The 13,943-nt window shown below is 38.6% G+C and overlaps 1 protein-coding gene across 1 annotated transcript in view; it reads left to right on the plus strand.

Moving 5' to 3' along the window:
- The first annotated feature begins 207 nt into the window (after positions 1 to 207).
- Positions 208 to 13,943, plus strand: part of MAPKBP1 (mitogen-activated protein kinase binding protein 1) — a 50,528-nt gene continuing 36,792 nt past the window's right edge. Inside the window, exons 1-2 of the mRNA XM_011354963.2 lie at positions 208 to 361; positions 889 to 1,108. Coding sequence (XP_011353265.1) covers positions 992 to 1,108 — 117 coding nt within the window. The 5' untranslated portion in view covers positions 208 to 361; positions 889 to 991. The remainder of the gene's footprint in view (positions 362 to 888; positions 1,109 to 13,943) is intronic.

Genomic DNA, 13,943 nt, shown 5'->3' on the forward strand with positions numbered 1-13,943 from the left:
GGCTTCGTTCTTTCAATTATGAAGCCATGTTGTGTTGACCTCTACTAAGAAGCTATACCCGCGACTGCGTGTGCGGAATCCGTGGTTCTCGAGTCCCAGGTTCTCTGCTTCCGGGCTCTCTCATTGGCTCCGCCCCCACAAACCATACTCGTCCACTCTCAGAATGACCTCCAAGTTACAGACCACACCCCATCGCCTCGGCTCCGCCTACCCAGCCCGTAACTTGGCCCAGGCAGTAGTTCGCGTTTTGAGCCGCTCGTGCCACCATAGCTGCTGCTGCCGTCGCGGCCGTGGAGCTGAAATAGTGGAGCGAGATGCCTGAGGGCGCTGTGAGCGGCGCGGCCCCCGGGCCCCAGGGCTGGTGAGGCTGGGTCCGAACGGGGGCGCTGGCGAGTAGCAGGGGCTTCTGAGAGAGGTGGAAGAGAAAGGCCCAGGGTCCCTGTGGAGTGCCAAGAGCGAGCTCCAGAGGTTCAGGGGTGGGGGAGGGAGACTCCCGTGGCAGAACGGGTTGCCGGGCCACAGCACACTGAGTGTCCTTGCAGCCCCCGGCACAGGTGCTCAGCACCCCCCTCCCCCCCAGGAGCTCCCCGGTGGCCGCCTTCCTTGGGCACAGCAGTTGCCATGAGAACAGTTGGGAATTAACGGGGACCAGACCAGCCAGCCACTAGCCCTACTAGGGGTCCATCCATCTCTCCAGTTTAAACGCATCTGGCAGTCATGGGCCTGGCATTTTTTCACAGCTCAGAGTTTTTTTACCCCCCTTTTCACGGGTCTGTCCTTCAGACATTGTAAGGAATAGTGCAGGGCTTGACAGCGGAGGATAAGAGGGGAAAGGGGAATACCTAAAGATAAGAGCTGCAGAAGGTAAGGTGGCTTCTGCCATCTCAGGTCAGTGAGAAGGCATACTGGAAGACTCTGTGGAGTGGAAGGGCAGTGCTGCTGTTGAAACAAGTCCCAAGATAGGGCCAGAACTGTCCCAGGACTCTTCATCATGATGGCTGTTGAAGGGTCAACCATTACCAGCCGGATCAAGAACCTGCTGCGATCTCCATCCATCAAACTACGCAGGAGTAAGGCAGGAAACCGGCGAGAGGACCTCAGCTCCAAGGTGAGTCCTGATATTGAGAACCACCCCTTTCCAACCCTCCCCTCCTCTGCTCCATGTTCCTCTTTCTCCTTCCTCTTGGGAAAGAAAAGAACTGGAAGCTCCTGTTGGTTCTAAAGGATCAGGTGTGCGCATCTCTGCCTCTCTAGAAAGCAGTGACGTTTTAGGTTAAAGGAAAAAAGATCAGCGGGGTGGACATGCTGAGATTCATTTTTGAAAAGAGGAATAGGAGAAAGGCGACCCAGGTTCAGTTGTGGCCTCAGTACAAACTAAGTCTGTGTTTGAGGAAGCCAGTTGATATGCTATGACTCAATTTCTCTTCTTGAAAGAGGGTAATGGGACCACATATCTTATGAAGGGCTAAGCTGTGACTAATGTAGCTGCAAGTGGTAGTGTCACAGCTAGGTTATGTAAGACCTAGTCTGAGGTACTGGCTTGGCAAATGCTCTTGCTTGGGGTCAAAACAAATTTATTGGTCTCTTCAAGAAACCTAGATTAATTTAACTGGAGCTTCTTGGCTTCTTAGGAATGATAACATGCAAGGAGTGAAATACTTGACAGCAAAACAGTTTTCCTTCTTTGCCCTTGAACATTGCTTATCTCATTCACTGTATGCCAAGAGCCACATTCCACCTTGCTGCTGCAGAAGTTCCCCAGAAGCCAAGTCCCTTTTTATCTCCTTAGTTGTCTGGGTGTTCCTCTTTATGTTTTCTTTAACTTTGTTGAGCCCCACAACTTCGGGAATACAAAAGTAGACTAAATTTATTTAATCCCTGAGGGAATCCAGGACTTTGTTCCCACAGGATTGGATTAGACTTTTCTGTCTTATTAGCAGCTTGTAAACACAGTAGCCTTGTGTGGTACAGGATTGCCACAGGGAGAGGCGTTTGAGACAGCAGCATTTTATTGCCTCGCCTGTATCACTTTAGAGATGAGAAATGACTTAGAGTGCTAATGTACAACATGGCAGGATTACGGGAGGACTTAGTTCAGATCCCTATCCCTTTGTAGAACCTTACTCGGATTTGATCATAAGGTGAATGGCTTTCCTATATATTTCATCAGAGGTCATATTAAGTCAAAATTGGCCACAAGATTCCATGACAGTGGAGATAGTGACTTTTCCAAGGATTCTTATTCATTAATAATTTTTCATGTTTTCCAGAGGCAGGGGAATGAGCCTGAAATTTATAAATGTTCTTAGATATGACTCTTCCTTTTGTATTGGGTCATTCTTAGTACTTCAAGCACTCGTATTCTCGACTGGTAACTTGGCAGCGACCGGCACTATTAGAGCAATCTTCTCATATCTTTGGCTTCTTTTTCTGACAAAGAGTGGTATAGGTAGTATAAATGTATGATGGGAATTTAGTCTTTAGTGTTAATACTTACTGTAATTTTGGTCTGTGGTTCAGAAGGTATGGTTACCATTCTTTAAATCTTCCCATATCATTCATCATTAATGCATTCAACAGATGTTTATTGTGTGCCTATTATGTGTGGAATCAATGATGAATAAAACATTATTTTTGTCCTCAAAGAGCTTGTGGCTAGTTAGACTTACAGACAAATAATTACAACATGATGTGGTAAGTGCTGTCCTAGAAGTGTGCAACAGGTGTTAATGGCAGCACAGGGGAGGGAACCTAAGTCAGCTTAGGGGAATTAGGAAAGACTTCACAGAAGGGCTGCTTGAACTGTGAGTCCTGAGGCAAGAGGGGAAGAGAAGCTCTCCAGGAAAACAGTGAAAAAGGCATCCCCGGTACCACCATTAAATTTCCTTTAAAATATGGATTCAGTGCTTCAGACTCTTTAAATGGCTTTGTTTGTCCTAGAGCTGTGAATGAAGGAAATACTTAGCTGAAGTTGAATGACCCTTGAATAGTCTGACAGAACAAGAGTACTGATACATATCTTTAGCACCCAAAAGTTGTATTTGTCTTTGTGTGCCTAGAACTCTACAGCTGCCTGACTTGCCACACTCCTTACGAAAGACTATACCTAAGGTGATTCTAAAAGCCTACCTTCTGGTAACCCGCACAGGACTTGGTGTGTAAGGCTTTGTCAGCTGCTCTAATGTGTGGTGGCTGTGGGTATTCAGAGAGAGCTTGTGATTCATGGATAACTAACTCTGAAATAAAATTTGAAGACCAAAATACCTATGTCTTTTTGGGGTGGGGGACAAAGAAGGAAATGACAGAGGGCTTTTTTATGCAGCTCTTACCTCACATGGCCTGCTGCTTTGAATCACACTGTTCCTTCTATGTAAAGTAGCCTTTTTACCAAATTCTCCACTTATTTTTAGATCCCACTCTATATTTACTGGAGCCACAGGGCCTTCTCTGACCAGCCCACTACCTTGGAACCAGTCCCTAATTGTTCTTTTGTGTGTGTCTTCATTTCATAAAGTCAGGGGTCATGTTTTTTACACCACACTGTTTAGTACAGTATAAGGTATGCAGTAAATACTAATTGAATAAATGAGAACAATTTAAAGATGTCAAATGTAGTAGGGATAAACTGGGAATTCCAAAAGAATAAAAAATAATCAGGAAGAGTTTGTGACCTCTTTAGAAGATAAATCAAAATTAAAAACAGTAAACTGTTGAAAAAGAAGTAGAGATGCAGCCTAGATAGGTGTGAAGGGCATAAGAGAGAGGGGGAAGTATGTATATGCAGAAAGTAGTGCTCATTAAAGGCTTTTTAATTCAAGTGAGGCCTACTTAAAAATATGGTTAAAATACAGTTAAAAGCTGAAGTGAGAGCCAGTAGAGATGGGAATTTTAAGTTATTAGAGTAGATGAGAGCTGGGATTTTTTAAAACTTTTTCTAAGGGAAGGAAGTCTCTGTAGTGTAATAGCATTGGAAAAAAGTAATTTGATATTTTATGGCAGATCTGAGTCTTGATGAACTAAAACTCTCAAAGTTGTCAGTTGTAAACACTCTTCAACTTCAAATCCTGTACAAATGTCAGTTCAACCTTTCATCTCAGTTGAGGCTATGTTTTCCTTAAGAAGCAAATGCATGTGCTCTTGGTAGCTAATCCTCCCCCTTTTTTCTTAAAGTTTCTGAAAGTTTCTGAAAGAGCTAGGTTGTTTTTCTCTCTTAACAAAGGACAGAAGTGGACTGAAGCCGAGCAGGCAAGATTTAAATTAGGGATAAAAAAGGATTCCCTGTGCTGAAGGGTTGTTAGGTTTTGAAAAAGTTAAGTGAAGGAGTTTTTGAAATCTTCTTCCCTAATAGCTCTTAATCCAATTTGGGTTTATATTATCCCTCTGGAAATAATGGCAAGGTGACTTGCAGCTTTCTTCTAGTTCTCAGTTTTTATGAATACAAGTCTAATTAATTCTCATGTTCTGCCCCCTCTCCCCTTTTCTCTCTCTCATATTCCCCATTTTTTTCTCCTGCTTGATGGTGTAGTGGTACTTTGAGCCTTTTAACATGTGGCTCTAAGAAGAGTTTGTGTAGATGAGTTTCATGGAGGAGAAAAAACTGGCAATAATCTAATTTCAACTTTTTGCTCAGTGTTTGAGCTCAGGTATTAGTATTGAGATTCTTTAATCCACCTATTTGGTAGTGGAGAAACTTATTCATTTTAAAAATATTTATGGATCATTGGCTCAAGGTTGTTGGCTCTCACCTGGGGGAAGAGTCAGGAGGGCAGTAAGACATCAGAACATCAGAATATGTACATCATTTAAAAAATACACATTCCTTGGCCTCATCCTAGCTATATGGAATCAGAAGCTTTGCAGGTAGAGTCTGGTAGTTGTCTATATATTAAGTTCTACCAAAAGCCCACTGCTCCATGACGAACCCCTGGTTTAAGTGCTAGGACTCTGAAATCTGTTGGCTTCATACCTAAGTCCTCATTGAGGCTTCTTGAGAATATATAAAGCTAGCCCAATAAGTGTAATCTTCTCTTTGAGTAGTTAAAAAAAATTTTTTTTAATTTCAATTACAGTTGACATACAATATTATGTTAATTTCAGGTATACAACATAGTGATTAGATATTTATATAACTTATGAAGTGATCACCTTGATAAGTCTAATGCCTATCTGACACCATACATAGTTATTACATATTATTGACTGTATTCCCTATGCTGCACTTTACATCCCTGTGACTGTTTTTATAATTGGCAATTTCTATTATCTTTATCTCTTCACCTTTTTCACCCATCCCCCAACTCCTCTCCCAGCTGGCGTCATCAATTTGTTCTCTATGAGTTTGTTTCGCTTCGTTTGTTCATTTATTTTGTTTTTTAGATTCTACATATAAGTGAAATCATATGGTATTTGTCTTTCTCTGTGCGACTTATTTCACTTAGCAAAATACCCTCTGGATCCATCCATGTTGTTACAAATGGCAAGATTTCTTTTTTTTATGGCCGAATAATACCATTTGCATATATGTACCACATCATTATCCAACCTATCGATGAACGCTTAGGTTGCTTCCATATCTTGGCTATTGTAAAAGTACTTCAATGAAATATGGGTGCATATGTCCTTTCAAATTAGTGTTTTGAATTTCTTCTGATAAATACCCAGAAGTGGAATTGCTGGGTCATATGATAGTTCTATTTTTAATTTTTTGAGGAACCTCCATACTCTTTTCCATAGTGACTGCACCAGTTTACAATCTCGCAAACAATGCACGAGGGTTCCTTTTTCTCCACATCCTCACCAACACTTGTTGTTTGTTGATTTATTGATGATAGCAATCTCACAGGTACGAGGTGATATTTCCTTGTAGTTTTAATTTGCATTTCCCTGATGATTAGTGGCCTTGAGCATCTTTTCTTCATGTGTCTATTGGCCATCTGTATGTCCTCTTTGGAGAAATGTGTATTCAGGAACCTCTGCCCATTTTTTAATCAGATTATTATTATTATTTTTTGTGTTGTATGTATTGTTTATATGTTTTGGATATTAACCCCTTATCAGATATATTGTTGGCAAATATCTTCCTCCAGTTTTGTTGATGGTTTACTTCACTGTGCAAAACTTTAGTTTGATGTAGTCCCATTTGTTTATTTTTTCTTTTGTTTCCTTTGCCCGAGGAGACATAGCTAAAATAATATTAATAAAAGCAATGTCAGAGAATTTACTGCCTGTGTTTTCTTCTAGGATTTTTATGGTTTTGGGTCTTACATTTAAGTCTTTAATCCATTTTGAGTTTATTCTTTATATGGTATAAGGAAGTGATCCAATTTCGTCTTTTTGCATGTGTCTGTCCAGTTTTCCTAGCACCATTTATTGAATAGACTTTCTTTACCCCATTGTATATTCTTGCTTCTTTTGTCATAGATTAATTGACTATGTAGGCGTGAGTTTATTTCTGGGCTCTCTATTCTGCTCCATTGATCTGTGCGTCTGTTTTGTGCCAATACCATGCTGTTTTGATAACTATAGCCTTGTAGTATAGTTTGATGTCAGATAGTGTGATACATCCGACTTTGTTCTTCTTTCTCAAAATTGCTTTGGCTATTTGGGGTCTTTTGTGGTTCCATATAAATTTTAGGATTATTTGTTCTGGTTCTGTGAAAAATGCCATCAGTATTTTCACAGGGATTGCATTGAATCTGTAGTTTGCTTTGGGTAGTATGGATATTTCAACATTGTTAATTCTTCCTACCCACAAGTGAGGTATATCTTTCCATTTATTTGTATCTTTTTTAATTTCTTCAGTGCTTACAGTTTTCTGAGTACAGGTCTTCTACCTCCTTGGTTAAATTCATTCCTAGGTATTTTTCCTTGAATAGTTTTTATCTCCACTGTGTCTTCTAGATTGATTGTTCTATAAACTGCAATGTCAGATAGAACTGAGAGAAATGCTCTATTATACAGTCAGATATGAGGAGCTGATCATTGCCTTACTAATACAGATCAGCAGGAATTTCCTCTGTGGGCAGGAGTAGGAAACTTTATGATAATATCTCTGCATCCTGGACTGTTTTTTATGTCACCATTCCACTACCCACTTCCACTGGGACTCGTAGGAACCAAGAGTTTTTAGTGTTTAATATATACTCCCTGGGCTTCCCACCTAGAATAGGTGACCAAGAGTAGAGGCTCCTGTGGCCAGCAGTCTTGGCCTTTATTGGCCTTTGTGAGTGAACTTGGGTAGGTTCTTGTTGAGTTTTCTGTCTCTGATGTATTCTTCAGTTAAGGCTTGTGAAGTGTCTTAATATCCTCAGAACAAGTGGTGTACAATGAAAAGTGTGATGTGTTTGTCCTGCTTTTGCTTCTTTGATCTCCATTTCATTTCTTCTTCTGGTACCTGCAGCTACCCTCAGCCTTCAAAGTGATTCTCACTGGAGAGAGGAGTCTTCTCTCCCCAGCTCAACACCTCTTCCTTTGCTGTCTAAAATACCCCATCCTCTTCAGGCTCTAAGTTATCTTGCAATCCTTCCCTCATTTACTTGGCATAACTCATTTCAGAGTCTAACAGTATTGCTGCTTTCCAAATTTCTTTTCCCTCTCTCAGCTTGCAGTTTAGGGCAAGTTTCCCCTGTTGGATCAATTTGAGTCACTATTATTTCCTGCCAGTATTCTGAATGTCTTTGAGGCCATTGGTATTTCTCTGACTTCATTTCTCTCATCCATTTGTCATCTGTGTGTTTTCATTTCTCGACTAAAGGAAACATTGATAGAAGAGACACTTCAGCCTGACCTCTGTAACCTTTCTGTCACCCCCAAGTCTAAAGTTAGGTTTATGACTGTTATCATCGTCCCTTTGTTTGGAAAACAGTGTAGGACTTGAAATTTGGGATGATGTTTATTCAACTAAGCTTCTCTGAACATGGTCTGTCTGTAGTTCTCAGAGTATCTGTTGTTTTTACTTCATGTCCTGACTGCAGTGTTGGTAAGAAAAAAAAAAAAAAAACTAGTGTTCTCAGTAGGATTTGTTATATTATACATCATATTCCCATTGCTACAAGTTAAGCCTGTCCTCTGGGCTCCATTGTTTAGTGTAGGACAAGGCCAGGTTTTCTGTCAGCTTCCTTTACAATAGCTCTCAGTAGAGGTGTGGAATGAGAACTGCCCACCTGCTTGGAAGTTTACTGAATCAAATCCATAATGTGGGTTTTACTTTTAACTTCTGTTACCTCTTAAAATTAAAAAAAAATGTTGTGGGGAGAGCAAGAAATAAAGTGAGAATGACAGACTCTGGACAGTGTGGATCTTTAGGGTTGGTATTTTCGAGTGTTCAGATTTTCCAAGTCTTGGTTTCCTTCCTCCCAGTAGTTATATCAGCAAGTGCACAGTGCTTCTTAATTAGCTACAGCATTTTCCTCTGATTTTGAAGATGCTTATAGAAGAATGAGTTCACAGTATGGATATTTCCTCTTAGACTTTTAGGAGTAAATTCCACCTTCTCTCATTTTATCACAGAGAATATTTGTAATGCTTTTTTTTGTTGTTGCTTCTCTAGCCTGTAAAATAATCTTTTTAAAAAAAGACTAGAAATTTAATTTTATATACCTATCTCTCCCCCTAAAACTGGCTAAAGATGTTTTCCCGTCCCTGCCCCGTTACTCATAGTTGAGATTTAAATTTACTTGAAGAACTTGGAACAACCCTTTGTGAAACTACATGGCTGATTTTTCTTTCACTTTGTCAAATCCTCTTTTGGAGAGATCCTGAGAAGGGAGTTTCATAGGTTCTGCTGGATTTGAACATTGCTTCTCATTCATGCCAAGCTTACTACAATTTCTAACTTCCTTTCATACTTCTTATCAGTCTTTGAGATCTGTGTTCTTTTAGTGGCACTTCTGGTCATTTCCCCATAAGTTTCGCTGACCCCATTAAAGGTGCTGGCACTTAGAACAGCAAAACTTCAAAATAAATTATGAAATATAAAGACATAGAAAAGTTTATGAAATGTAACAATATAATATTGAATTGCAAATAATTATAAAAGGATTGCCCATGTAAACACTACCCAAATAGAATACTGCCAAGGTTTGGTAGTTTCTGAAGGATGTAATGCTAATGGTATTGTCAAGGTGGGTGAGGATGACATCTTATGTAATTAAAATGATTTTATTTTTAAAAATGAAAATACCCAAGGACTTGATCTATTAACTATTAACTATTATCTATTAACTATTCGTCCTTGTGTTTTTCAAGTTTCTTCTTTTCCCATCCATTATAGATTTGTGCCAATCAACATTTTCAGGCAATATGCTTACTGGAACTACCTACCCGCTTCCAACCTTTGTCGTTAGTGCTTCCTGTCCTTATCTTACTTTCCCAATAATGCTAGAAATAATAATATTTGTAGTGGTAATAATGACTAACATTCATTGAGTTTTGCTAGATACTGTGTTAAATATTTTACATATGTTATCTCATTCAAGTTTTATACCACTCTACTATAAATATTACTATCCTTGATTTATTACTATCCTTGTTCTGTAGACAAGGAAACCGAAGTTAAGAGAGATTAGGTGAGTAGCTGATGGTTACATAGCCAGTAGGTGGCTGAGCTGGGATTCAAACCTCTGCGGTCTTAACTACAAAGCCCACACTTAATTTTTATTCTGTTCTCTCAGGAAGTTTTATGTGCAAAACATGCACTGAGTACAGAAATATGTCCAGTATTGCTATAGACAAAAGGCACATCCTGCATTCAGCTCAGAAAAAGGCCATACTTTAAAAAATATACTTTTCTCCCAACATTCTCCATAAAAGTTAATTTAATGAATTTCACAGACAGTTGTTTTAGAGCCATCATTCAGTAACCCTTGTCCTACATCCTTGCTAGTCTTCCCACCCACAACTCCAGATTTCCTGAATTGGTATCTCTATTTCTCTCCCCGTGGTACCATTAGGTATGTGAATTTCAGGTTGACAGGGTGCAGCTGCATGGTTCCAGATGACCATAAGCCACAAGCGGTTACTGTTTCTCTCTTGGGGCTGGGGCGAGGTGGGGATGTGGAGACCAGCAGATCGTTTGGCTGTATTTGTGTGTGAGTATCATGGGTTTTCAACTGTTTTGCTCTTAGCAGTCATTTGTGTAACTCACACCCCTGACTGCTTGCTAGTGCTGCCTGCCCCAGATTTCTCCCTTTTTACTTCTTTATCTCTGTAGCTGTCCCTACCCACGCCAGACTTTGTCTTTGACGCTGTGAAGAGTTGCTGAGTTAAAATGCCTATTTTCTCCGGGGAAAAAAAACTGGATCTGATGTCAGTAACAGTTGGGGTTCAGTGAACATGAATATGAACAAAATTGAGGTCATTTGCCCAACTGACTCTGTTTGGCTGGGTGGGCTTCAGGGTTGCTAAGTTCCTTGAGCAAGTGCCTTACCTCCTTACCTGATCTCAAATTTGTATTATGGGTTCCCCTCACTACCTGAAAGTAGAGCGTTCCTATGAAACCTTTTGCAAGCCAGAATGGCATAAAGCAAAGAAGCGATTACCAGTGATTTATATGGAAAATTTTTCGAATATTCACAGATCCGAAAAATAGCCTACCAGGTCATACCAAATAACACATAAAACTCTAAATAACACTAACATATAGTAAAAGCAGTGCCACTCTCACTACTCAGGGTGTATGCTGCCTTTATAACAGCTCACTGCAAAACAAATACTGAATGCTATTTTCACTTTTTACCTATTTTTCTTTGTAAAAGTGAAAGTCCTCTTAGGATTTCTTCCAGTTAATGAAAACAGGTACTAATGTAGGTCTTTTGTAAAATTGAAGTGGTATAGAAGAAACTTTGAAAAAGTGGGGGATACCTGTATTTTGATTTCTTTCATCAGATAGGCAACATGATAATATATGGGTACAAAAGCATGGAATCTTAATGCACATGTTCCTGTAGCTGGCCCAGCTAGTCCGGAAGAGAGGAAGCCCCAAGCCAGGTGGATTGGGTTGAGGGCAGCCCACAGACAGTTTGTGATGATGGGGGAGGAGCTCAGAGCATGCTCAGAAACCCTGACCCTTGCCACCTCTTAGTTGCTGTCTTGGAGAAAAGTAAGCAGCTTGCTTATAAGGATTAAACATGCAACAGGTTGCCTACAAGCCTACTAACATTGCCCTGACACTCATTGGTCAGCTTCTTTTTAGGAAAACAGTATCTTTGCACACTGTTTCATATGATATTATAACTTGCTGCTGACTTTTCTAAACTTGTCCTTCCTCCTTATGATATCCTTCCTTCCCCAGGCTGCTTTGGTCTCTCTTGTGAGGCCCCACCGCAGACTTGACATCATAGCAAACCCAGAGCTGGCTAGTGGACAGGGCTTCTAAGAGTTAATGTGCAGACAGATTAGTGGGTGGAGGAGAGAGACAGTGGTCTTGGAGACTCAGATTCAGATTCAGCTCCATCCCAGGACTCTGCATTTCTACAAATTTCTCAAGTGATGTCCATGCTGCTCTTCCTTGGGCCATACTTTGAGTATCCAGGCATGTGTGTGTTGGGATAGGGTAGAGGGTAGGGGGACAGCTCTCTCACTTCTCATTTGTAAAATTGGAATACTAATGGCTTTTTTCCAGGGCTGTTGTGAGGATTACATGAGATTTCATGAGTGTGAAAGCACATTGTAAGGTTTAAATAAGTTTACAGTTTTTAAGGGGTTGCTAATATTATTTCAGAATCCATAGATTTCTAAAATACTCAGTCCATAGATTTCTAGAATACCCAGTAATTTCTTCTAATTTGTACTTGGCAAGATTTTATTTCTTCAAGTTTCAGTTAGTGAGAAGTCCTTTTTTGCATGTTCAGCCTCCTCTGTTCCAACATTTAATCATCTTCCCTGCAGCTTTTTATTGTGACCTATCTTCAGTACCTTTTTCTTGCCAGTATTCTAGCTTCTATCAACAATACTTTAATTACCAAAAGGAAGGCTTAGCAAATATTCTTTTTGATACTAACTATTGTGTAATTTATTTCGGGGCTATGGATATAAGTTTTGGGAATTAAAAAAATCAAACCAGTGAACCAGGGATGGGATGGTGGATCCTAATTTACTGTGTCTAATTAGAAATCACTGGAGTGATGAGCATGCTTTTTAATAGCAATAGCTTCTCTAGGAATAGAAATAACTTTTTACTTCTTTTGAGGCTAATTCATTTCTATTGAGAAATAATTTGGGAAGTGAATTAGTCCTAGAGCTTCTTTTCAGACTAAACATTTAAAGCAGAGTGAAAATACGTTAATTTTATAACCCATTGTTTTAAGCTTCTAATATTATGATGAGAGTAAATTAATATACTTAAATAAGTTTTACTTAAAATATATGTGAAGATGTGGGGAAATAAGTGCACTCATGCCCTTACACTATTGGTAGAAACTTCTTAAAAGGACAATTTGGTAGTGTTCATTAGAGAAAAATGTGTATATTCATATCTTTTGATCTTCCAGTTATAATTCAAGGATCTTAATCTCTGCAAACAGTCATGCCACAGAAAAGTATATATAACTGATTTTTTTTGGTGTTATTTATAATAGTGAAATCTGTGAAGTCATCCAAGTAGCCATCAATAGGGGATTGGTGTACATTTATAAAATGAAGTACCTTGTTCTTGCTAAAAAGAATGAGGTCAATCCATATGTACTGATATTAAAGAGTATGCAAGATATATTAAGTGACAAAAAATAAACTGTATAACAGTTTTTTATGTTCATGATTGTGTATATTTTTGTTAAATCATACATGTTAGTATATGCATAGAAAAAAATGTGGGGCTATAAATACCAAACTATTGTTAATACTGGTTACCTCAGAGAGGGATAGTAAATTATGGTAGACATTCACTCTCTACATTTCTATATTTCTGTAATTTTGGAATTTTTTACAATGAGTCTGTATTATTTTTGTAAATAGAGAAAAACAATAAAGATAAAAGTCTTCAATTTAAACTTGCGCATCTCATAATTAAATCAAAATGTTTAAATTTTAAAATCTGCATACTCATTTTATTAAAGCAGTTATACACAAATGTTATTGAAAACTATAGTAAACTTTTAGCAATAATAGGATGTAAAATATTTTCTCATGAAGTCATCATTAATTTGTTAAATCTAAGATAATTCATTTCTTTTTAAAAATTTTTCTATTTTATATTAGTTTCAGGTATACAGCATAGTGGTTAGACATATAATTTGGTAAATAAAATATTTTTTGTTACTTTCTGAAGTACATGTGCTTTCTGAAAAGATTTTTTACACAAGTAATGTAGAGAAGCATAACAAAGAAAACAAGTCATTCATAATTTCAACATCCAGAATAACTTCTCATTGCTATATATAAAGGACAGATAAAGCTTTTTTTAAACAATAGTATTGTCACTTTTATAAAAAAAGTTATCTCTAACCTTTTTGGACTTATTCTTTAATTATAATTTGTCAGATTTGTGAAGAGCCAGGCCTGCATGTATTTACTAAAGTCAGGGATAAACTGTTTTGTTTATAATCATTTAAGGCACATGGATTATTCCATTTAGGCCTTCCTCTTTCTTTCTGGAAAGGCATCAAAATCCTGCTTCCTGCTCCAACTTCTAGGGCTGACTCTGAAGACAGAAAATTCTCTAGGAGGTTAAAGAATTTACTAATTAAGATGAACTAAAAATTCACAAATAGTTTTAATATTTTAAAAATGGATTCAGTAAATATCTATTAAACACTGTGCCATGTGCTATATGCATAGAGTTGTATGAGACATGGTCTCTGCCTTCCAGGAGAGATTATAGACTAGTAAGAGAGATAAGACAGATCCTTAAAGAACTTCTGTTCAAAGTACTAAGTATCACATGCCATGTGAATGATGCAAATTAAATGCTGCTATAAGAATTCACATGATTTCAGGGGCACCAAGAA

This window comes from Pteropus vampyrus, unplaced genomic scaffold, assembly GCF_000151845.1.
Source record: "Pteropus vampyrus isolate Shadow unplaced genomic scaffold, Pvam_2.0 Scaffold19, whole genome shotgun sequence".
Taxonomy (NCBI): Eukaryota; Metazoa; Chordata; class Mammalia; order Chiroptera; family Pteropodidae; genus Pteropus; species Pteropus vampyrus.